General features: G+C 39.6%; 1 protein-coding gene across 2 annotated transcripts in view; it reads right to left on the bottom strand.

Annotated features, from left to right (window-relative positions):
- The window catches only part of Kpna1 (karyopherin subunit alpha 1), a 55,634-nt gene extending 33,444 nt beyond the window's left edge, over positions 1 to 22,190 (bottom strand). The window contains exons 1-2 of one of the 2 annotated variants that reach the window (XM_070030083.1): positions 22,020 to 22,190; positions 11,516 to 11,649 (exon numbers count right to left, since the gene is read on the bottom strand). In XM_070030083.1, coding sequence (XP_069886184.1) covers positions 11,516 to 11,644 — 129 coding nt within the window. In that variant the 5' untranslated portion in view covers positions 11,645 to 11,649; positions 22,020 to 22,190. Of the gene's footprint in view, positions 1 to 11,515; positions 11,650 to 20,369; positions 20,547 to 22,019 lie in introns of those variants that run through there. The other variant, XM_070030082.1, reaches the window with a different exon arrangement.
- Between the last annotated feature and the right edge of the window lie 3,751 nt (positions 22,191 to 25,941).

Raw genomic sequence — 25,941 nt, 5'->3', positions numbered from 1 at the left:
AGTCCCCCAACTAACAAAAAAAGAAAAAAAAAAGAAAAAAAGGAAAAAGCATTTTCTGCATAAATTGAGCTAACCATGTGATTAATGACCTTGGCTCTATTGATGTGGTGGATTACATTAATTGATTTACGTATGTTAAACCAGCTTTGCATCTGTGGGATGCAAATCATAATTATGATTTTATGTTTCTGGATTCTGTATGCTAATATTTTATTGAGGACTTTTGCATCTATGTTCAGAGAGTTTTGTCTGTAGTTCTTTTTTTTGTTGTTGGGTCCTTGGCTGGTTTAGGGATATGTGGTATTGGTTGCATAGAATGAGTTTGGGATTGCTCCCTATAGTGTTTTTTCACTGAAGAGCTGAGGACTATGGGTATTAGTTCCTCTTTCTTATTGAATTCCATAGTGAATCCATCTGGTCCTGGGCTTTTCCTTATTGGAAGACTTCTGATTGCTTCCTCTATTTTGTTCTATGTTATTGGTTTATTTAGTTGACTTAAATATTATTGGTTTGGTTTGGGCAATTTGTTTTTCTCTAAAAATTTGTTCATTTCAGCTAGGTTTTCTTCTTTAGTGAGTAAAGATTCTGGGAAGAGTTCATCTTTGATCATTTGGATATCTTGGATGTGTAATTTTTCCTGTGGCATCCCTAATCTTACTAATTTAGGTTTCTTTCTCTTTTCTTAACTAACCTTGCAAGAGGTCTGTCAATTTTATTATTTTTTAAAAAAAGCTTTTTCATGCTGGGTGCCAGTGGCTCATGCCTATAATCTTAGCTACTCTGTAGGCTGAGATCTGAGGATTGCGGTTCAAAGCTAGCCCAGGCGGGAAAGTACTTGAGACTCATCTCCAATTAACCACCAGAAAACTGAAAGTGGCGCTGTGGCCCAAGTGGCAGAGTACTAGCTTTGAGCTGAAGAGCTGAGGGACAGCACCCAGGCCTAGAGTTCAAGCCCCACGACAGATGGGGGGAAAAAAGCTTTTTCATTTTATTAATTTTATTAATTTTTTAAAATCTCTATGTCATTAATTTCTTTGGTTTATCTTGCTCTTGTCTACAAACTTTCAGTTCAATTTTTTTCTTGCTTTTCTAACATTTTTGGTTGCATCATGAGAATATTTACTTGAGCTGCCTCTGTTTTCTTGTTATGTGCACTGAGAGCAATGAATTTCCCCCCAGGACTGCTTTTCCTGTGTCCCAGCGGTTTCTTTGTGATGTAGAAACTTATTAACCCAAGTGTTAATCAACCCAAGCATTGATTAGTGTGCTGTTCAATCTCCATGTATTTGAGTAATTTCTACAGTATGCTTTGTTGTTGAGACTTAGTTTCATTCCACTATGGTTGGACAGAAAACAAGGATTGAATCGATTATCTTGTATTTGCTTAGGCTCTTCATGTGAACTATGATCTGGTCTATTTGGGAGAACATTCCATGGGCTGCTGAGCAGAATGTGTACTGGGTGTGTTGGGTGGGAACTCTGTAGATGTCTATTAAGTCCATTTGGAATATGGGGTCATGTAGTTCAGAGGCCTCTTTGCAGATCTTCTGATTGGCAGACCTGTCCTTTGGGGAAAGAGGGGTATCAGTCTCCTACTATTAGTCGGGTCTATTTTTTTCTGTAAGTCTGAGTGTATTTGTTTAACCTCTTCTTGGATTGTTCCTGTATTAATTGTGTGGTGACCTTTGTCTTTTTATACTGATTTTAATGAGAATTTTATTTTGTCAGATGTCAAGATGGCAACCCCTGCCTTCTTGCTGGGTACATTTGCATGGAAGATCTTCTTCCACCCCCCCCCCCCCCCACTCAGTTTTTTTCTTTGACTGCAAGACGGGTTTCTTGGAGACAACAAATGGATGGATCTTGTTTTTCTGACCCACTCTGCAGTTCTTTTTCTTTTAATTGGTGAAGAGTCCACTAATGTTTATGGTTATTATGGAGAAATGTGTTATGTTTCCTGTCATTTTCTTGTTTTCCTGAGTTTTGCTTCTTTCCTTCTCCTGTGCTTACTAAATTGATCTCCTAGTGATATCTATATGATGAGGTTTCCTGATCTTGTTTTTTTCACACTATTCTTTCCTTTTAATTTTTTTTTTTTTAAATAATTCTGGCTTACTGTTCATGAATTCCTGTAGTTTTTTTTTCTTTGTGTGTCAGTCATGGGGCTTGAACTCTGGGCCTGGGCGCTATCCCCCAGCTCTTCAGCTCAAGGTGAGCACTCTACCATTTGAGCTACAGTGCCTCTTCCAGATTTCTGGTGGTTTATTAGAGATAAAGTGTCTCACAGACTTTCCTGCCTGGCTGGCTTTGAACTTCGATCCTCAGATCTCAGCCTCCAGAGTAGTTAGGATTATAGGCATGAGCCAATGGCACCTGGCCCTTCATTTTTCTTTACTATTAAAAATTCTATTTTATTTTTTGGTCGGTCGTGGGGCTTGAACTCTGGGCCTGGGCATTGTCCCTGCGCTCTTCAGCTCAAAGCTAGCACTCTACCGCTTGAGCCACACTGCGCCACTTCTGATTTTCGAGTGGTTTATTGTAGATAAGAGTCTCACGAACTTTCCTGACCGGGCTGGCTTTGAACTGCGATCTTCAGATCTCAGCCTCCAGAGTAGCTAGGATTACAGGCATGAGCCAACGGCACCTGACCCTTCAGTTTTTCTTTACTATTAAAAATTTTAGTTTGTCCATCAAAAGCGAATGCTAGCTTCACTGGAAATATCAGTCTGGGTTGGCAATTGTTGGTTCTCAGGGTTTGGATAGCAATGTTTCACGCTCTCCTTGCATTGAGGGTTTGTGTGCAGAGGTCCACAGTGATTCTGATTTTCTTTCCATTGTAGAATAGCTCCTTCTTTGATTTGTGCAGCATTTAAGCTCATCTCTTTCTACTCAAGTCTAGTATTTTTACTGATGTGTCTAGAAGTGTTCCTTTTAGGATCCTATTTGCTAGAGTTCTGTATGCTTCTGTTATGTAGGTGAGATTTTTCTCTTTTAAGATTGGAGAAATTTTGGTAATAACTTGGTTGAATAAGTGTCATCCCTCTACTCTGGTATTCCTCTCCTTCATCAATCCCAATTATATGAAGATTGAACTTCTTGGCATTGTGTGCCTGTTCTTGGACTGTTGTTAAGTTTTGAATGTTTTTAACAAATCTGTGACTGTTTTTCTCCAGCTGCTGTGGTTTGTCTTCTATTTTCCATCTCATTTATTCTGTTACCTGTGGCTTCCATTGTGGTTTGCACAGTGGAAATTGAATGATTTATGGTTTCTATGTCGGTTCTCAAAGTGTTAATTTCATCTGGTTATATACTGTGTCTATTTTTTTTTATTGTGAAAATACTGTACAGAGGGGTTACAATTACATGGGTAAGGTAATTACATTTCTTACCAAGCATTGTTGCCTCCTCCTTTGTTTCCCCTTCCCACCCCTCCCACTCCCGCCCAAAGTTGTAAAGTTCATTTTTCTACATAACAACTTGTACATCCCCTTTTTGCAATGGGTCTACCTGTATCCCTATTTAAATGATTTGATTTTCCCTTCTCCTCCACAAATTATACCATCATGAAATACAGTGAAAGCAGGGGTTACACTGTGGGGGAGGGACATACAAAACAACAGAAAAATCATCTTTCTTATAAACATGTTAGAAACAATAGCAAGAAAGAAAAACCATTTGAATCCTTTGTCTATTCTTGACTGCATCTTTTTAGGTCTTCAAATTCCTTTGACATTTCTTTGTATTTTGGGGGGTGGAGGGGGTCGGTCATGGGACTTGAACTCTGGACCTGGGCACTGCCCCTAAACTCTTCAGTTCAAGACTAGAGCCCTACCACTTGAACCACAGCATCACTTCCAGCTTTTTTCTGCTTATGTGGTGCTGAGGAATCGAACCCAGAGCCTTGTGCATGCGAGGCAAGAACTCGACCACTGAGCCAACTTCCAAACCCCTGGAAATTGCTGTTGTATCTCTCCTTTTATTTCTTTGGCCAATTCCTCCATCAATTCTATAATTGATCGTTTGTTCTGTTTCTTCTTCCCTGTCACTGGAGTTCTTTTCTGGGTTGCTGCTGGTTTGGGGTTGGTTACTGTCTTAACTATTCTTCAATCTTGTAATTTTTTGCTATGACTTACACTTCGGGGCTCAAGGATTATTAGAGTTGAATCCCGAGCTCTGACTGTTTTTTGGCTGATAGGTGGCGGCCTTCACTTGGTTCTGGGTTGGTTTGCCCTGGCCATGAGTGTGCTCAGGTGCCAGCAGGCTGAAAGGAATTTGCCCAGTCTGCAGCTAAGAATGAGCCAGTTGAGTTCAGGCTTCCTATAGTCATTGGTTTCATGAGGGATGGGCTTCCAACCAGTACACTGGGGATGTTTTTGGTTGGGTGGGGGTGAACCTTGGCCCCAGGTTCTCTCCTCTCCAGTGGTTGGTGCTTGGTTCGCTACTTAGGCTACCTTGTCTCATGCACAAGTGCATGCTCCACCCACTCTCAGTGCATTCACACAAAGCGCATTTCTAGACAAGGCAGAGATTTTAGTGGCTCCCTTCAGGGGACAGTGCCTCCCAATGGGAGTGTGCTGCCTGCGTTGCCATGTATCTTGTTTCCTTACAGGAATTGGAATGCAGGTGAACTGGCTTGACAGATGTATGGGGGGAGGACCAGTCCTCTTAGCTACTGGGTGCTGCCAAGTGCAGCGCATACCTAGGATCCCAGGCTTGGCAGATTTTGCCAGGGCCAGGGATGGTTCTTCGGCCACTGGCCACGGCAGGCATACCTCGGTGTCCCGGCTGAAGGGAGAGGGGAATGGACTTCTGCCACTGGCTGCTGCTAGACTGTGTGCACTTCGGCTCCCCAACTTGCAGGTTCTGTAGAGGGGGAAGAACGTTCCTCCAACTATTAGCCGCTACAGGCCTGCAGGCACCTCAGTTCTCCAGCAGGAGAGCCCTCCACCAGCTGCTGCCCTGTGCACGCAATCCAGGTAGCCAGAACTCTGGGCAGACTAAGTCCTAGCACCCATCAAGGATGGGTCCCTATAACCTCCCACTGAACGTTAGTAGGTGGAGCATGGGGGATGGCTCTGTCCTCATTTTCCCCTTAAGGTGCAGTGTTTCTTCTTGGGAGGAGGAGTGAGAGGTCCAGTTCAAGCTCTGTGGGTTACTGGCATTGGTCTCCCATAGGGGAGGTCCCCAGCAGGGTACTCACTGATCCTGGGACTAGTTGTTGGTTTCCAGCGGTGCTGTGGGAGTTCTCCGCTTCTTGGTGTCGCAGTGCCATGCCTCTGATTTCTGCAGTCCACTGCGATCCTTTAGTGGCGAGCAGCTTCTGCCGCTTTTCAAGCCCCGCTCTAGTGATGGGTGCAGGAGAGGCCTTCGTGGACTTCCCTCTTTGTGTATGCAGTTTATGAGCTCTTTTTTCTCTTTTCTCCTTTGATTGGTTCTCTTGTTCAGCTTTTCATTGTTGTTGATCTCTTGGGGGGTGAGGGGCTAGTTGTACGTTGGGATTCTCCACTCTCTATTTGGTTGGAGAGAACTAGGGTGATTCCCTATTGTTTTGGCACCATCTTGGGTCCCTCTGACTAAACATTTATAATAACACATAGATTAATGAAGAAATTACGAAGAAAAAAATAAAACACCTATTAAAATGTGTGGGATAAAGCAAAAGTAATGTTTAGAGAGAAACTTGTTAGCATTGGCTGCTATAATGTATTAGAAAATAGAAAAGATTTCAAATAAGGAAACCAAAATAACAAATTAAATCCAAAATAAATTCAGGAAGGCATAAAAATGAGGAGTATCAAAGACATTGAGAAGAGGAACTCAACAGAGTAAAACCTACAAAACCAAAAGAGCTGGCTCTTGCAAACATCAATAAAATCTACAAACCTCTAGGCAAGCAAATTAAGAAAAAAAAAAGTCAGAGGACACAAAAAATGCTAATGTCAGAAATTGAAGAGAGGGTGCATAATACAGAATACTCTATAGCCACAATTTGATATATGAGAAGACTATCCTCATTCCATGGGAGGGTCTAGTCCTATACCCAGGAGGGAAGAATTCTGCAGAGAGTACTAAGTACCAAGAAGGGGTAAAAATGCAAGTTAATGTAACTGTTAAAGTGAAAAATTTCTAACATGCTGGATAGGAAAATCTTTCATCATTAATAAGTAAGTCTATAAGTACAACTGCAATCACACAGGATTAGACATGTACCATCAATTTCCAATAGTTGTTATCAATATCATTTAATATTTAGTAGTTTTAAGGAGTCAAAAAGTTTTAAGCCTCCATTTCAAACTACAGTCTATTTCTATTCTGCCCTGAAAAACAAACACAAGTTGTGTGTAAGTGTTGTTTAGCAAGTAATTTTCATCAGATGATCCTAAAAATATAGACAATACTGTGGAAAGTGTACCTCCACATATAATGGGAGTTTTGGTTCACTAATCTAACTAGTCTTTGGAAAATCATTCAAACTCAAACTGTTTTCTAGTACATGATTTATATACTCATTGTCCAACAGAAACGTCACAAACTAAATTTTCAAAAATTCTAGTAGTCACATTTTAAAAAGAAAAACAAAGCTGGTATGATGGCTTATTATTATAATCCTAGCTACTTGGGAGGCTACAATTGAGAAGACAGTAGTTTGAGGGCCAGCCAAGGATAAGTTTGTAAAATAGTGTCTCAACAGAAAAAACTGTATGTGGTGTCACGTGTCTCTGATTCTGACATAACAGAATGCATAAATGGAAGGAATGCCTAAATAGGAGGATTATAATCCAGGCCAGGCAAAAAGTGAGATCTTAAAAAAAAAGGCAATATGTAGAAATATACCTTATTTAACCCAACAAGCACAGAGTTCTATTTCAAAGTCAAGAGAAAAAAAAAAAAGATTACTTCACATGTTTTTCTTTGTAGTAATTCAATGTAAATTTTATAAGAACACATTTCAATTTGAACTAGCCACATATGAATGTTATATATAAGAGGCTACCATATTGGACATATAGTTCAACAGGTTTTTTGTTTTTTGTTTTGCAGAGAAATAGAAGAAGCATGAGACATACCTAAAACGCCAAACCTTCAGAATACAATTTGAATGTTAACTGGCCTAGATGATGCCCAAAGGTTCCTTCCCATGTTATTTTCAATGAATTGTTGCAACCACTGAAGTTGCTGGACTTCAGCTAAAGCATGAAGAATGCAATGAAATTATTTATTTATCTGAGACTGGATTCAAACTGTGTCTGAGGCTTTCAGTGACTGCTGATGCTCTACTGCCTGAGCCAGGCATCCAACTCCAGCAATTAACAAATTTATATTTTTTCCTTTTCAATGTTTTCATGCACATATTATACTTTATTTTGCCAAGGATCATATATTTAAAGACACTTCAATTTCATTCAATGAATTTTTTGTTTCATTTTTGGTTCACAATCAAGAGTCTGGCTCAGAGAATGAGTATGTTAGTCATAAAATCCTTATCCACACAGTGCCTGGTATATCAAACACTTAACCGTTAACTATTACCCATGCTTCATAATTACTAACCAGTATACTATTCTGGAACTGGGAGGGAGGGAGGGAAGGAGGGAGGGAGGAAGGGAGGGAGAGAGGGAGGGAGGGAGGGAGGGAGGGAGGGAGGGAGGGAGGGAGGGAGGAAAGGAGGGAAAAAAAGTAAACTTAAAAGAGGGAAAACAGAACCAGAAAATGAAGCATAACTACAAGAAAGACAGAAATTTCCCACAAAAGTACTTAGCACAGTAGCCCCACAATTGAGCCCTCCAATAAGCAATGCTAATTGGAACAAGACAGAAAATAAAAAGGGGAGATCTCCAGTGACAGTGAATGAATTATATAATAGTTGAATAAGTAGAAAACTAGAAAAAAAATTAAAGAGCTAGCAAAAAAAAAAAAGTGAACTCCAGGAAAAACATAAGTAATATTGCCACATTATTTCAGCTCAGCTCAGCAACGGAAAATGCAACCATACTGAAATATAATTGTACTATGAGGAAGAATAGAAGGACAGACGGACGGACGGACGGATACAAAGAATACTTACATCTTCATTACAATAGAACATCATCAGATATTTTCAATTTACATATAATAAATAATATTACTTAGAAACATAGCAGTATAAGCCACATTGAACAGTTACAGAGCTGAGAAAGTAGATGACCTGGAAATAAAGCCAGGAAACTGTTTATTTTTGGGTATTTTAGCCCTACTTTAACTTTCTCAACCATGTATATTATATATGTATGTGTGTATCTATATGTGTACATATATATGTACATAGACATACTGTATACACACACACACACACACACACACACACATTCAGATAAGCCCAGGTTTTTGAAAAAAGGCCTGATAATCTTAACTAGTGGACTACATATAATATATATATATAATTTATAGAAAATAATTGCCTAAACTTACCAGCCAAGTTGAGAAATGCTGACTATTCAAAAGTTTATCAACTTGTTATTCCAGATGATATTTCTTATAACTAGCAATCCCAAACAAGCCTCTATTCTTCATCACTTTGGTTTCCACGATTTTTTTAGACATACTATGTCACTCACACTGAGTCAGCAAGAATCTATATAATTCAGACTATATTTTAACAGTAAATGCAATCTGACTGTCACTGTCAAACAAGACAGAGGTTCTTTTATATAGTGCTGGCTAGATAACAAAATATTCTGCTAAAATGATGACACTAATTGTCTGTGTATCTGACCGCATCAACTGCTATACTTTCTACAAATGCAACATCCTATTAGTTGGTTGACATAAACCTGTTGACTTCTCCAGATAGATGACAAAGCAGTTGTAGAAAGATAAACAGTAGCTAAATGAATTTGCATTTTCCTGATGTTCACTATTTTAAATATTAGACATGAAGTAAGTATGGCTGTGCTATTGGGAAGCCTGATTCGTTTTATAAGTTCTTCCTATGATAAAAGATGAATTTTTTGTTGTTGTTGTTGGTCATGGGGCTTGAACTCTGGGCCTGGGCGCTGTCCCTCAGCTCTTCAGCTCAAGGCGAGTGCTCTACCACTCGAGCTACAGCGCCACTTCCGGTTTTCTGGTGGTTTATTGGAGATAGGAGTCTCACGGTCTCTTCTGCCCGGGCTGGCTTTGAACCGTGATCCTCAGATCTCAGCCTCCTAAGTAGCTAGGATTACAGGCGTGAGCCACCAGCGCCCAGCTAAAAGATGAAATTTTTTAAATGAAAAAATTAGTCCTTTGTGCCAACTATGATCCCCAGACTAGCAGTTACATTCACATCTACAGGTGCATTCACCTACATATACATGTATTTACTTTTACCTAAGTGAATATAAGTATAGAAAAATGTTGCTTGATTCAAAAATAAAAAGGAAATTTATTCCAGATATAAAAGACAGTAATAATACTTAAGTTCATCTAAAGAAACTCAAAGTCTACTGTATTTACAAACTACCTTTCCCAGTAACAATACTAATTAAGTGCTTGATTCAAACATCTACAATGCTAACAACAAATACTGAAGTTATAATGTACTCTAGGACTTAATTTAACTGAATTAGCCAGTAAGGGCTTCTCAAGAGTATTTGTTGAAACTATTTTACTGTAACTGCAAAATGTTTATGAAAGATTACCTTATTTCTCAGGTGTAAAGAGTTATAGCTACTTCATTTGCCTTTAACTTTATGAAGTTTTTATGGATGTGTGTGGCCAGAGAGACAAATGATTCTTACAAACTAAAGTCTCTTCATTCAAAAATAAATAAAAAGTCACCAAATGTTTATGTCTTTAAATTTCTTTGTCCTAAGCTTTTTTTTTTTTTTCTGTGCAGGTGCTAAGGCTTGAACTCAGGGCTTGGGTGCTGTCCCTTACCTTTTGTGCTTAGGGCTATTCATGAAGGTTCTGTGATCATTACTTTAATCATAGTAGATCCACCAGCATCATCACACTAGGAATTAGGATTTCACATTCAAATTTGGGACAGATGGGAACATTCACTTTATGGCAAATACCAAGACCATTTATGTATGTTCCGCTTTGAGCCACAGATCCAATTCTGGCTTTTTATGATAGTTAATTAAGAGGTAAAAGTCTCACAGATTTCCTATCCAGGCTGGCTTTGAACTGTGATTTCTCAGACCTCTGCCTCCTGAATAGCTAGAATTACAGGCATGAGCCACCAGCACCCAGTTGTCCTAAGCATTTTCAAAGAACCATAAAGTGAAGTGAAATCCCATGTGCTCCTATATTCTCAGGTTAAAAAATAATTTTAACTAAGAAAAAATAATAATAATTTTAAAAGAAATCAACACCTAAATGTCCTTATGAATAAAGCTTTTTTATACCAACTTACTAAATACATATAAAAATAAATATGAAGTACAGCAAACTGGAGACAATTACTAGATTCAAAGTTTATGAGGTTCACTATCCTTCCATTTTTTATGTTTGCAACTTTTCAAATTAAGTTTATAATGAAAATTAATGAATGCACTGTTGGGTTATTTGATAATTCATTAATTAACATACACAAAAATCTTTAACAAATTGAAATATTAGAAAAATGAAATACACTAAAAACAGGTCAAAATATTAAACAGTGGTTATATTAAGAAAATAGGAATGTGGGCTGGAGGCATGACTCATGGTAGAGCATCTGCTCAGCAAGTACAAAGCTGATGAATGCAATCCCCAGAAGCACCAAAAAAGAAGAGAAAAAAGAAAACAAGAACAAGAGATTTCCTCTTTTTTCTTACTGGTATACAATTCAGTAACTTTTACTGTATTCACACATACATGCAATCCTTTTTACAATGAATAGTATTTTCAAGGAAATTTTATTGTGCTATATTTCATACACTGATACAATGTACTCTGACCAAGTTTATCCCCTCTATTCCTGTTTCTTATCCTTTCTCCTTTTTATTTACTGACATGAAACAACTCCATTTCAGGTTGTTGAATAAGTGACTATATGTAAAAAGGCCCATAGCATATTCTTTTTTTGGGGTGTGGGGGCATCTGGTCGTGGGGCCTGAACTCTGGGCCTGGGCGCTGTCCCTCAGCTCTTCAACTCAAGGCTAGTGCTCTACCACTTGAGCCAAAGTGCCTCTTCTGGCTTTTTTCTTTTTGCTTATGTGGTGCTGAGGAATCGAACCCAGGGCCTCATGCATGCAAGGCAAGCGCTCTACCACTGAGCCACCGTCCCAGCCCCCCCTTTCTCCTTTTTAAAATCATTTCTTAACTGGCTTTATTATTCTACTTTCACATGAATATAAAGTACTTCAATCCTATGTAACACCCCTTCACCGATCCTCCCCCACCCCATTGGTTCCCACCTGAGATTTCTCTATTCTATTTTTCAATACCTCTTCCCTATTCTAAAAAAAGTGTTGATTTGATGAAAGGGACAAACATTTATTAAATATTGCTAAAATATAAAGAGGATGGCTCCCACTTTAAAATGGAATGAGTAAACACATCAAGGACTTACTTGTTCTTCTCTTTTCTGCTTGCGTAACTGCAGTCCTTCTTCTTCCCTCCTCCTGCGCATCTCATCAGGATTCAGAGATTTGTTCTTGTAACTTTTTAGGCGAAAGTTCTCTTTTCCTGGGGTGGTCATGATTTCTATAAGAACAGAGAACACATGAGCTTACTTAAAGTGTTCTATTTTGTAGGCTCAGCCTTAATCACATATATAGGCCCAGACTCATTCAATAGGGACATCAAAAAGTTCCTTTTTTACTGCTATTAAAAGGTACAATACAATCATTTTAGGACTCACACATATGTGCAACCCTTTCCACAATTAGTTTTACAGTATTTCATCACCTCAAAAAGAAATCTTGGGGCTGAAAGTATAGTTTAAATGGAAGCGTCCCTGCCTAGTAAGCACAAAACCCCAGGAGTTCAAACCCAGGACTGCCAAAAAATAAACAAGAACCAGAAATCCTGTATTGGTTAGCTGTTATTCTTACTCTGGGTATTTCATTTCATATGGACAAAAATCATGTAATACACAATCTGTTGTGACTAGCTGCTTCTTTATGTGGACTAACATACACAAGGTACATTTACACTGTAGCATGTATCAGTATTTTGTTCTTTTTAGGGCTAAATATTCCATTGTATGCATATACCCAATTACATTTATCCTTTCAACTAACAGGTATTTAAACTACTTTTACCTTTGGCTATTATGAGCAATGCTTCCACATACACCTATAGACATTATATATATATAGATGTGTAAACATGTATTTATGTATGGGTCAAATTAAAATCATGACAACTCCATTTCCTCACTTGAGGAACTACTCAACTATTTTTCCAAAATGGCTTTATCATTTTGTATTCCTACCAGTAGCATATGAAGGCTACACTTTCTCTACATCACCAACACTTGGCTATTATTGACTTTTTTTAACCAAGCCATACTAGTGGGGATAAAATATCTTCTCATGTTTTGATTTGTAACCCCCAGCTGAATAAAGTAAACCATCTTTTTAGGTAATTATTTGCTATATATTGCCCATTAAAAGCTTGTACTCAAATCCTTTACCTATTTTTAAATTGGATACCTAGGTTGTCTTTTTACTGAGTCATAATAGTTTAACATTTTAGATAAAACATTTCAACTATATGCCTAACAAAAATGTCCCCCAATCCTTTACCTTTCCACCCCCCACCCTTTTTTTCTGTAGGTACTGAGATTTGACCTCAAGGTCTCCATACTGGCTGGATAGGTGCTTGACCACCTGAAACACTACCCCCAATTCACATTCTTGATGGTATTCTTTGGAGCATAAAAGCTTTTAATTTTGATGAAGTCTAAACTAATCTACTTTTTCCTTTTGGGGGCAATACCAGGCCTTGTGCTTAATTGGCTTGTTTGGCTAGTCCTCTATGACTTGAATTATACTTCTAACCCTGTTTTTTGTTGGATATTTTGGAAATGGAAGTCTCTAAAACCTTTCTGCCCAAGCTGGCTTTAAACTACCAGTTCCTTTGACTCTCAATCCTTAGTATCAAGGGTGACAGACATGGGCCACCAGAGCCCAGACTGGTCTTTCTCTTATTCATGCTTTTGGTGTCAGATCTAAGAATCAGTAATCTTGTTTCCTTACAGGAGTTTTATTTTCGTTTACCTCATACATTTAAATCTGAGATTCATTCTGAATTAACTTTTTGTACATGGTATAAGAGCCAAGCTTCATTTTTTTTTTTCATGTAGCTGGGCAGTTTACTAACATTATCTGGTTAAAAAAAAAAAAAACAAAAACAAACCTATTATTTCTCCTTTCAATGGTCTTGGTATTTGCTATAAACTGAATGTTCCCATCTGTCCCAAATTTGTATGTGAAATCCTAATTCCTAGTAGGATGATGTTGAAGGTGGGTCTGGTGTGATTTTTAAAAAAGAACATCAGTCAGGTATGATGCCTCACACCTGTAGTGTCAACATTGAGAAGGCTGAGGCAGGAAGACTAATGTTCAAAACCAGCTTGAGTTTGACCAGTCTGCCCTTATCTCAAAGAAGAAAGGACAGCGTCTATGAAATTAGGTGCAATTTCTCAACAAATATAAATCTGCTAGTACCTTGGTCTTGGACTTTCAAGCCTCCAGAACTGTAAGAAATAAATGTATGTTATGATTATTAAATTTCTGATCTTTATTACCTGCCAAAATGGTAATCAATAAGCAGCTGTGTGTATGCAAGTGGGTGTGATTTGGTTTACATACATGGTTTCTTGGTTCTCAATTCCATTGACCCATATATGCATATCGTTTCAACAATTCCACAATGTCTTGATCATCACTGCCTTGTAAAAAGTTTTAAAATGAAGAAATATTTAAATATTTAAGTTCTTTTACAAGATTGATTTACCTTTTGTGAATTCCTTACAATTCCACACCAATTTTACAATCAGCTTATCAACTTCTATAACGTCCATCTACTCTGCCAAGGATCTGTACTCAGTGTAGGTAAGTGTATGGAATACTGCTACCTCTAAGTACTATACACTGAGACTTGGCTGACTGTTTCTAAAATGTGGAAGAGTTGGGGATGCAGCTCAGGGGTACAGCACTTGTCTAGGGTATATGAAGCTCTAGATAAGATCCCTCACATATAATAGTAAGATAAAATCTGAAATGCATATCAAATTTTATCTGGTAGTTATTGAAATAATTGTTTTTCTTCTTTGAATTACTAAATACACCAAGTTATACTGACAGATTCCTCAAAAATGATCCTGATTGGGGAAAACATGGTGTTGCACACTTTTTACATTCTTCTATTTAAATAATCTCATTGTTATTATTAAAGTGTTTTGAAAAGAGGCTACCACTTCTTAAATCAGGTAGTAAGTACATTTCATTTTTGGCGGTGGGGGGGGACAATGTCACTCCTTCCTTTACTTTCTCCCAGCTCCCCCCCCCCCCCCCCGCCACTTCCCTCCTTTTTAAATTCTATTGGCTAATTTTTTCTTAATCACCTCTACACCAGTATCCATAGCTAACAAGATACAGTTTCTTCTCTTTCAGGGAGAAAGGGTACTATATTTATCATGGTAAAAGATTTTTTTGGTATATTTTCAATTTTATGACTTCTGGAAGAGATGTATAACCAACCGGGTATTTGTGATCGAAGAAAGGCAACTATTAGGAAATAAAAAGTAAAATGTGTCAGATGTACATACAGAATTTTGATAGTAGTAGAAAAGCAGGCAATCAGGGAATTGCCCATGCAACTTGTATATGGCATAAGCTCATAAGCCAAAAATCTGTCAATAAATTAAAAAAAAAAAAAAAGGAAAATAGAGGAAGGGGGGGCTACAAAAGAATGAAAATGCAGAGGTTACTGAACCTTTTTGGCTCCATGAAACAAAAAGAAGACCCACCAATCAGAAAGCTATCATCTTCAAGTACTCCAATTCTCCAAATTTAATCCAAAACCAAGCTCTTTAATCCTAAAGATGGCTGAGGTGTGCTGAAGTACTGTTTTCCCCATGACATGTCTACGCTGCATGTTATTTCTACCATTTTTCTTTTCTAATAAATTCTCAACTGCCATCCAAGTGCATGCCCAGACAGGAAGCAAAATTCTAGTTCAAATGGAGCTGGAGGTTCAGCTGTAAAGTGCTGCAAGCAATCATGAGGCTCTAAGTTCACTTCCAGTGCCACCAAAGCTACACAACAAAACCTACCTAGTATCTAACCCATTCTGATACAAAACTGAATAAAATCAAGTTTTAATGACTGCAGTTCAATACATTACAGATAGCCTATGTTTGAATCCCACCTCTACCAGTCAGTTAAGTGTAAGGCAACTTACCTCATCATGCTGTACACATATACTCTCCTCCACAGAGTGGTTTTGCAAAGATAATTAAGGGAAACCAACTCACTTAGCCTTTACACATTTGTAGATTCTATTACTTTCTGTGAGTTTGTTCCCCAGCTACAAACCCCCATTCTGATCTCAAGCCGCTTTGCTGGTCAGAGCATAGAGATACATGGACAACTCAGCACATATCCCCATTAGTGCTGGAAAATCAATCATGATGAGTAAGCAGACTTATCTTTGTATATGAAGGACAGCATTATTCTTGTTATATGAAGGAGATTATCTCTTTTATCCACATTCTGGATTAGTGCCTGCTTTCAAGAATGGTCCCAATTAGTCTACAACATTAGATCAGAACCATTTTTCCCCTGAGGTCTATTTTATAGTGTTAACATTTTTAAAAAGAAAAACAAACTACATCCCATCAGTCCGGCAATCTCTGCTCTTTCAGTGCACAACCTCAAAAGTTTTCTAATACCCTAATTGGCAGCTAATTAACTTATTTACTATTCCCAATATTTTCTCCCATTATTATATCTAAATTCCTAATCCTAACAAAGTACAAAGATAGTTAACACAAAATCAAAAACCCCTAGAGTTCTTTATCACTAGATTACTCATCTTTACTTGCATAGCCAATTAAAAGTCTTAATTCATTTTATGTACAGTATTTATATATAGATACTTCTAAACACAATCTGACAGATTTAAAAGCACAAACATCATAAATTACTAAGGCTTTTATTAACTCAATAACCCTGTGCTAAAACCATGGCGATCAAAAGTAAAAGATTACCTTATTCTCAAATGTACAAGAAAAACATAAAAGATCAAAATAATCAAGACCAACAGAAAAACAACAACAAAAATAACTCCAGAAACCTGCAGTGATTCCAAACTAATACAAAGCAATTCATAATACAGTTGAGCTTAATTTAAGAAAAATTACAAAACTTAAACACATAGCACATTATATGTCACCTAAAGTTAAAATTTAAAAAAAGACAGTTTTAAAAAAGCAATTTAAGCCGGGTGCTGGTGGCTCACACCTGTAATCCTAGCTACTCAGGAGGCTGAGATATGAGGATCTCAGTTCAAAGCCAGCCCAGGCAGGAAAGTCTGAGAGACTCTCATCTCCAATAAACCACTCGAAAACCGGAAGTGGCACTGTGGCTCAAGAGGCAGAGAGCTCACCTTGAGCTGAAGAGTGCAGGAATAGCGCCCAAGCTTGGAGTTCAAGCCCCACGACCGACCAAAAAAAAAAAAAAAAAAAGCAATTTAATGAAGTCATTTGTTAATTTTTCTTTTTTTAGAAAAAAAAATTTGACTCTGTCTTGGGGGGCGAAGCACAATGTAAGGTTTTAATTTAGGACTTTGCTTGGCTTGCTCTATGGGTGCTCTACTACATGAGCCAGCTTCCAGCTCAGCCTTTTGATAGTTATTTTGGAGATGAAGTCTCATGGACTTTTCTGACTGGGCTAATTTCAAATCTCTATCTCTGTTTCTCAGCCTAGTAATTAGTATTACAGGCATAAGATACCAGTGTCTGGCTTTAAGCCTGTATTTCATAGGGACCAACAAACAAATTAGAAAGTTTTACATGGCAAGTAAATAATACAATTTTTTCATGGCCATTTTATATGTAGTAATTCTGAATGAATGTTAAGGCATATAAATAATTAAATCAGTCTAGCAAGTTTCATAAAAGGCACCTTAGAAAACACCTTACAAGTCAGGATAAAGATACTTGCACTATTCACTGAAGCCAAGTTATAGACACAGCCCAGATGCCCTCCAATCAAGAAATATAACTGAGTGTGAAATACATCCACATATTTATGTATATATATATACACACATATATAATAGAATTTTACTCATCCATCAGAAAGAATGAATATTTATCTACATATATATACATATATAATGGAATTTTTCTCAACCATCAGGAAGTATATTATGGCATTTGCAGGGAAATAAATGTACCTTAAAAAATTATGTTAAGTCAGGCTCAGAGAGACTAAGGACACATAGGATGTATGTTTTCCCTTACACATGGAAGTTAGAGCTAAATTACAAATATATATATATATATATATGTGAACATATATAGGGTCACATGCATATATACACAAACATATTTACTAAAGTTAGCTATATGCATGGAAAAATACCCACAGTGCATTATTGTAACCCCTTTAAAGAACTAAGAGAAGTTAACAGAACGCATACCAGAAGTAGAACATGTACTGGGGATCAATGGAGAAAGAAAGTATAGGCAAATGCAGTCATAATATGAGTGGAGTTGGGAGATAGGGAGAATGATGAAAGGTGTCATGTCATAGACTGACAACTGAAATCCCTTTGTATAACTACTTAAATAGAATAAAATAAAAACAAAATGGTCTGGGAGAATACTCTGAACCTTTAACATATATGTCCATTTTGTATGCTATCTCTTGTTATAGACAATATCACCTCCATGTTTTCCAGAGGAAGAAGAAATGAAGAACTGGCATCTTGGATCTGAAAAATCTGATTTTTTTTTTCCGGTTGTGGGGCCTGAACTCTGGGCCTAGGTGCTGTTCCTCAGCTATTCAGCTCAAGGCTAGCGCTCTACCACTTTAGCCACAGCACCACTTCCAGCTTTTTCTGCTTATCTGGAATCGAACCCAGGGCCTCATGCATGCAAGGCAAGCACTCTACCACTGAGCCACCTTCCCAGCCCCTGATTTTTTTTTTTTAATTAAGCTTATGAATCCTTGTCTGTTCAGTTTGCAATCTTACTGATCTCATTACTCAGTGGTCAGCAGGTTTCATAGTTTATACAGAAGAAAGCAAAATCAAAAGAAAAAAGGTAATCCAAGTACACTACAGGTACTGTCACGTAATTTATTCTAGTTTTTTTTAAAAATGGTTCTAGGAATGGAAACCAGGACTTTGGACACTCAAGAATCTTACCATTGAGCAACATCCTTAACCCTATTTAGGGTTTTTTTATTGGGGGGTAGAGGAAGATTTTATTTTTAATTGTTTTTGTTTGCTTTTCTAAGACTGACCATTAATGTGTATCCTAGGTTGGCCTGGCACTCTGAATCCTCCTACCTCAGCTTTTGAAAAGATAGTATTATAAGCATGAGCTTTTTGTTTCCCAATGCATATAAGACCCTCAAAACTTATGCTTTCATTTGAACTTGTCTTGATATGTAGTCAAGTCCCTTTTTACATTTCTGCTAAATTACAATGACTGTTAAAATGTCATTTGGTTAACATTTGTATTAACTGTTAGTCTTTCCCATTATGCTATAAATTCTATCAGGACATGAGAATAAGGATACACTAGTTACAATCACTCTCCAAGTACTGGATAAGTAAATGGATTAAGTAAATAAACACAACCAGGGCCAGGTAGAGTAACACAAGCCAGTGGCAGATTTTAAGTTCAAAGCCAGCCTAGGCTGCACAGTCAGAAATTCTCAAAAAACCAAAGACAAAACCAACAAGCAGATTTTTTTTTTGGTTCATTTTTAGTTTTCTTATTTATTTAGTGCCAGTCCTGGGGCTTGAACTTAGGTCCAGGATACTCACCTTGAGCTTTTTTGCTAAAGGCTAGTGGTCTACCACTTGAGCCAAAGCTGGATACCCAGCTTTTCTGCTGGATAACTGGATAAAAAGACTTAAGACTTTTTGCTGGGTCTGGCTTTTAACAGCAATCCTCAGATCTTAGACTCCTGAGTAGCTAGGATTACAGGTATGAGCCTCTGTTGGCTAGACTAGTTTTCTTTTTTCTTGTTGTTTTTGTTCTGTTCCAGTCCAGGGGCTTGAACTCAGAACTTGGGTTCTGTCCTTGAGCTTTTTGCTCAAGGATAGCACTCTACCACTAGAGCCACAACTCCACTTCCAGCTTTTTGATGGTTAATTGGAGATGAAAGTCTCACAGATGTAGCTGCCTGGACTGGCTTGGAACCCTAATCCTCAGATCTCAACCTCCTTAGTGTGAGGCTGAGTCACCATGGCCCAGCATTTTCTTTTTCTTTTTCTTTTCAGTGTTGGGGATGGAGAAAAAATTCTAATCATAGTACCAACAACAACAACAACAAAAAATGACAGCAGGGCGTCAGTGGCTCACACCTGTAATACTAGCTACTCTGGAGACTGAGATCTGAGGATCATGGTTCAAAGCCAGCCAGGGCAGGAAAGGCCAGGAGACTCATCTCCAATAAACCACTCAGAGAAGGGAAGTTGGCACTGTAGCTCAAGTGGTAGAGTGCTAGCCTTGAGCTGAAGAGCTGAGGGACAGTGCCCAGACCCCACAACTGACAACAACAACAACAAGAATGAATGAACAACAACAACAAAAAAGAATGACAGTCCATACATCTGAAAATTAGGGAAAATGAGTATGTACTTTAAGTATTGAGTGTTTAAAACACATGCTTTTAGCACATTATCTGGAAAGAAGTTCCCTAAGTGTTCATTATTTTCTCATGCCTTCTATCTTAAAACTGAAGCATGACAGGTAAGAAGACAGAAAATCATTTCATCTTCAACAATATATCAAAAAGGCCAGAGTCATAAGTTAAAACCAGAAAGTAAACTGAAAAAGCAGATAAGCTTTTCTATCACCATACCTCACTTTTAAAATTAGAAGATCAGGAAATATAGTCTCTCTTTCTTCAAAGCACAGGAGACTGTCTAAATCTATCGTTTGAAACGGCAAAACTTTGGTAGCTATAAATGGATGTGCAAAGGCAGAAATCATAAAAGGCATATCTGGCATAAAAAAAAAAGTACTAAATGTTCCCTATGTTTTAGGTGGGGCTTACCATCTTATCTATGCAAAACATTTGTGGAATAGTTAGTTGCTAGACAAGCTGTATTCCCTTAGTATAGAAATTACACATAGGGGCTTCCATTTTTGAGAACAGGAAAGGCTTCCATATTTTCCATATCTCCCAATTTTAACTTATAAGAAAAACCAATCTTGGCTGAAACTTCACCTGCTGAGACTTTCCTTTTGTGAGACGCCTTGAAATACTTTTCATCAGTGGATCTCAAGGACCTGTGGTTTTGTGTCAACGCTGGAAAGCTGAAGGAAATCCTCATCCACCCATATATAAAATCAAATAAACACAGTCTTCCAACAATTTCAGCAAAAATAGAAAAACACAGTAGAGCTCATTCTCACTGTTCTTGGAAAAGCTTAAATATCATCAATCTTTTAAGTGGAAGGAGAAATAACGTGAATTACTTTCAGAAAATTTCAAATGCAAGAACAACTTAAACCGAATATGGAAATTTAAAATCTCAGCAACTGAGAAGGCAGACGCAGGAGGATTCATCTGGCTCCACAAAGAGACTCTCAAAAACAGTTAAGAAAGAACCTATGGCAGCTCGGAGCCAATGTCTCTCACATTTGTATCATAGCTTCTGAGGATCATGGTTCTAAGCCAGTGAAGTTCGAAGGCAGTAAAGTCATTAGACTTCTCCCAATTAACCACCCGAGAGCCCCAAGTGAAGCGACAGCTCAAGTAATAGAGCAAACCTTGAAGAGAAAAGGCTAAGGGACAGTGCCCAGGCCCTTGAGCTCAAGCCCCAGTACTGCAACAAAAACAATGAAAAATGTTCCATAGATAGGAAAATGAAAAAAATTTTTACCTATTCATCTGCTACCGGTGGTTTTTTTTTTTTTTTTCGTTTTGGGGAGAAACTGTTGTAAGGGGGAAAAAAACGATGTTGGTGACAGTAGGTAACAGGGCATCTCGGAAAGATTATTTCCTGACTGTTTATTCTGAGAGTTGTAAACATCCATTATTTTGGAACTTTTCATTGAAAAACTAGGACCAAAAAACAACAACACCAGAAACAAAACACCAGAAACAAAACACCCCAACAGAAGCCTTTCCACTGGGGCCTGGCACCGGCTCTCAGGACGCCCTCCGGACTCGCGCGACTCATCCCTCAGGCTGAACTCCGCCGTAGTTCTTAGCGGTTCCCCCGCGTCCGCGCTCGCCCAGGCTCCGCGCACACCGAGTTCTGTCATTCCCATAATCACCACACCCCGGCCGGCCGCGGAGGGCCCGTGGGGTCACGACGTCGGTGAACTGCAGCCGACCGACCCCACCACACCCCACACCGGCTCCGGTCATCGCCCCCCCCCGCCCCGCCCGTCCCTTCCGGGGGGTGAGGAGAGGGGAGGGAGTGCTGGGATTTCCGACTCGCCTCCCCGGCTCTGCCCGGCCTCCCTCGCAGCCCTCGCGCCGCCCACCCTCCAGCGCGCGCGCCACGGCCCCGGCGCAGGCTCCGCGCGGCCTCATCGCCGCCCCGCAGCCTCCGCGCCCCGCCGTCCTCGGCGTCGTTTCCTTCCACCCGCCCCGCCTCGACCGGCGGATCCCGATGGCGGCGCACACTCCGGCGCTCCCCGCCCCCACCCTCCCCTCCGCCGGCCGCGCGGCCGTTAAAGACACCCCCGGACCGGTGACGCACGGACGCACCGCGAGCGTCCGGGCCCAGGGAGCTGAGCTCGAGCTCCTGCCGGCGCCCCACCGCCCCCCCTCCCCTTACCCCGTCGCCCCGGGGCCTCTCCCAGATCCCGCCGTGGACACCCCGGATCCGTCGGCGGGAGGGGGAGGGGCCGCGGCCGCACTCACCGGCTCGAGGCAACCGACCCTGGTGCCACTGCTAAGAGTGAAACGCTGGCTCTCTCGCCCCTCCGCCGCGCCTCTTTCACCCACCACCTAAACAAGCCGATCCCGGCCTCAGCGGTGCGCACCGCACCAGGCCTCGCCTTCCGCCGCCGCCGCGCACCGAGCAGCGAGACCCAGCTCAGCCGGCGTGCGCAATGCGCCTGCGTGCAGGGGGCCGGCCTACGCGCCTGCGTACGCCCCTGCGACGCCCACCGCAGAGCCTGCCGGGAGATGTAGTTTTCTGGTTGTTAGGCGTCCCACCGCCCAGAGTCTCAGAATCTTGGGTCCAAGGATAGGATCTCACTGACCCGGAGGATTGGGGTCCGCCCATAGCCATAGCGGGAATGAGGCGGGGGTGGGAGGGTGGGAGGGAGTAATGTCAACGAACCTCCTTTACTAAGCTATTATAGAATGCACAGCTCTCCCCCTACTTTTCCAGATATAGCCTCTCACATAGTAGGCACCTGATTTTTTTTTTTTAAGGAATGATGGCATGGTTGAAGGGCGAAGAATATAATGGAAGTATTAAGTCAGTGTCTCATGGCCAAAGAGAGCACGTGGAAGCTTCTTGCTATTCTCTTTTTAGTTCACACCCATCCCCTCTGCCTGATGATTTGTAAGTAGTATAAAAAGAAATTAATTCTTGAGCCAGGTGTGCTGGTACACTATATATCCCAGCAATTAGGGAAGCTGAGGCAGGTGGATCAGGAGTTTAAGGCCAGCCTTGAAGAGCAGCATTTTATAAGAATAGCTCCCTAACTGTATATTTTGTTATTTTGAGAAATTTTAAAGCTATAGAATAATTTTTGCCACCACAAGTAGTGTTATTACTAACATTCTTATACATCCATACTATAGACAGGAAAACTGCTAAATGACAATATGTTGACTACATTTTTGTAGTACTGGAGATTGAATCCAGGGCCTCACACATGATAGGCAAGCACTCTGCCAATTGAGCCATGCCCCTCATATTTTTAAAATAGGATTTCAATAACTATGCTCAAGCTGGCTGGCCTTGAACTCACTATCCTCCTCCTCCACTTTCTAATTAACTGGATTACTGATATGCTTCACCACATCCAACTCACAGCATTATAATCATCAGATGAGGTAGGCAGAATTCTAAGATACCAGCCCCTCCCATGATCTCTGCCCCTTGGTGTTTCTATGTGTATCTCCACTCCCTGAATGTAGATGGGTCCTCTCACTTCAACCCAATAGAATATGACCAAAGAAGCAGAGACCTCCCGTGATGACATTTCATTGCATTCATTCATTTCATGGTCTTCTTAGACTAGAGCTACACACTTGCCTGCTGCACTTGAATAAACAAGTCATCATGTTGTCAGCTGACTGTGGAGATAGCTACGTGACAGGTAACCACTGATAGCCTCTAGGACCTGAGTGTAGCCTTTAGCTATCAGTAAGAGTCCAGGGCCCTCAAGCACACAACTACATGCAAATGAATTCTGTCAATAGCCTGTGAGAGGTTAGAAAAAGATTCATCCTCAGCCAAACCTCCAGACATGACAGTCTGACCTTATACTTTCCTGAACCTTGTTAGAGCCTGAGCAGAGAAACAAGCTAAGCTGTGTCTGTACTCCTGGCTCAGAGGAACAGTGAGATAAGTGGTTGTTAGGCCATTAGGTTTGTTACAAGGCAATAGAAAATGAATGCACTAGATATTGCTGGACTAATTTCCAAAATGCACCAATTTTATACTCCACACTGTGTAAGATTCCCTTTTTGACACATTCTTGCTAATATTTGGAAATGCCTGCTTTAAAAAGAACTCATACAACCACTTTGGAAAGCAGTCTGGAGGGTCCTTAGAAAGCTAAAGATTGACCTCCCTTACGACCCAGTCATACCACTTCTAGGCATCTACCCTGAACAACAGGAACCAATATACAAGGACACGTGCACCTCCATGTTTATTGCAGCACTGTTCGCAATAGCTAGGATATGGAAACAACCTAGATGCCCCACCACAGATGAATGGATCCAAAAATTGTGGTATCTATACACAATGGAATATTATGCAGCCATTAGAAATGACAAAATAATGGCATTTGCAGGGAAATGGATGGAGCTAGAAGGAATCATGTTGAGCGAGGTAAGCCAAGAACGAAGAGACAAACAGTACATGGTCTCCCTGATAAGTGGATGATAAATCCAAAATGTTAGGTGATATGACAAAACTAACAGGACTTAAGAAACAAAGAACTCCCACTCATCTGGTTGAACCACTACTAAATATCCCCATGCTGCTGATCACATATATGGTATATAACATGTGAGCACCATTATATATTACAGACTGTGATAGACAATTTGCTCCAGGAAAGTTAGAATGAACTTGTGACTTTAAACGAGCATCATTATTCCACAATACTGTGAATTACCGGAAGTTAAGTAATCACTTAATCACAATCAAAAAAAAAAAAAAAAAGAACATTGGGGAAGGGAGGGAGGGAGGGGATGGTAGGGGGAAAACAATGGAGGGGGTAACAATGCTCAAGAGGAAGTGTACTCATTACCTCACTCATGTAACTGTAACCCTCTGTATAGTATCTTTACAATAAAAAAATTAAAAAAAAAGAATTGTCAATAAGAAGGTATGCAAATAAATAAAAATGATATAAATCAAAATATATTCATATATTTCTTGAACATAAATAAAAATAGGCATTGACTTGGAATCATGCATTCCAGGTTTCTCTGTTACATACTTTCTATTACTTAAACAAATAGCAATAATACTAGTAATAGTATCAGCAACTAATAATAATGAGTTAAGCACCAGTTAAGCAAGTAATAAAAACATGAAAAATAGCAATATTTTAAAAATGTTCCTATCCTTTAGTGCAGCAAGTTATTTTAATTATTGCATGTTTAAATCTTAGAGGCTGTACTATTCTGTATATGCAAATATAACCAATTAACTAGGTAACCTATATTAATTAAAATAATGACTTATTTCTGTCCCATGATATTATTGATCATTTTTATTTATTTTCTGTTTTGCTTTATTGGGAGCCATTTTTTCTTTTATGTAATGATAAAAATAATAGAGTAGTTGGGTTAATCCTAGCTACTTGGGAGCCTGAGTTTTTTTTGTTTTTTTTTTTTGAGGTCAAATCAGGAGTCTTTATTGGAAAGCCAGTGACTACAGGTAGATTCCTATCCCAAAGACCTGTACACTTAAAACTGTCAGAAAACTGAACCAAGAGAGCAAGGGGGGGTGGGGTGGAAGCAGAAAAACAATACTAACAAACCAGATCAACCCAATGGAGAGCTGAAGTGGGAAGTGACTGGAGGAGGGAGAAGACCAAGGAGACATAAGACACAGGAACAAGAGGCATCGCATAATGGCGCCTGAGCTGGTCTGAGCCTAGATAGGGTCAGGGGTCAGGGTCACAGGAAACTAGAGAGTCTCTCAATGTCAAAGCACAGGACTGACAGGTCCAGTAACCAAGTCCCTGCCTGCCCCTGCCTCTAGGAATTCAGGCACACCCATCACCTGGGAGGTGGTCCTTAATCTTCCTCCACCATGAAGACAAGATGATGCCCATTAAACAGGAGTCTGAGTTTTGTCCAGATCACCATCCTAATGATTTCTTCCTTCCAAGTGTCTGAGATTGTATTCATGCTAGCACATTTTATCCCCTTTGCCATTCTTGATGCCGATTGTTGCATGGCCCACCTTGGGAGGGGATACCCAAGAAACAGATACAATTAGACCCTGGAAATAGATTCACCTGTGCCAATAGGAAATGAGGAGTTCTTGGTTCTGAACAGGGAGCTTAGTACTGAGTAATGATGGTTCTAGACAGACCTATTTTGTATGCCCTGTAGACTGGTCATTTTATGATAATAGAAT

The sequence above is a fragment of the Dipodomys merriami genome, unplaced genomic scaffold (assembly GCF_024711535.1).
Source record: "Dipodomys merriami isolate MVZ:Mamm:240054 unplaced genomic scaffold, mDipMer1.0.p SCAF_2, whole genome shotgun sequence".
NCBI classification, from domain to species: Eukaryota; Metazoa; Chordata; class Mammalia; order Rodentia; family Heteromyidae; genus Dipodomys; species Dipodomys merriami.
The sequence above is the reverse complement of the archived record's forward strand: the minus strand, read 5'-3'. Positions and strand labels throughout refer to the sequence as shown.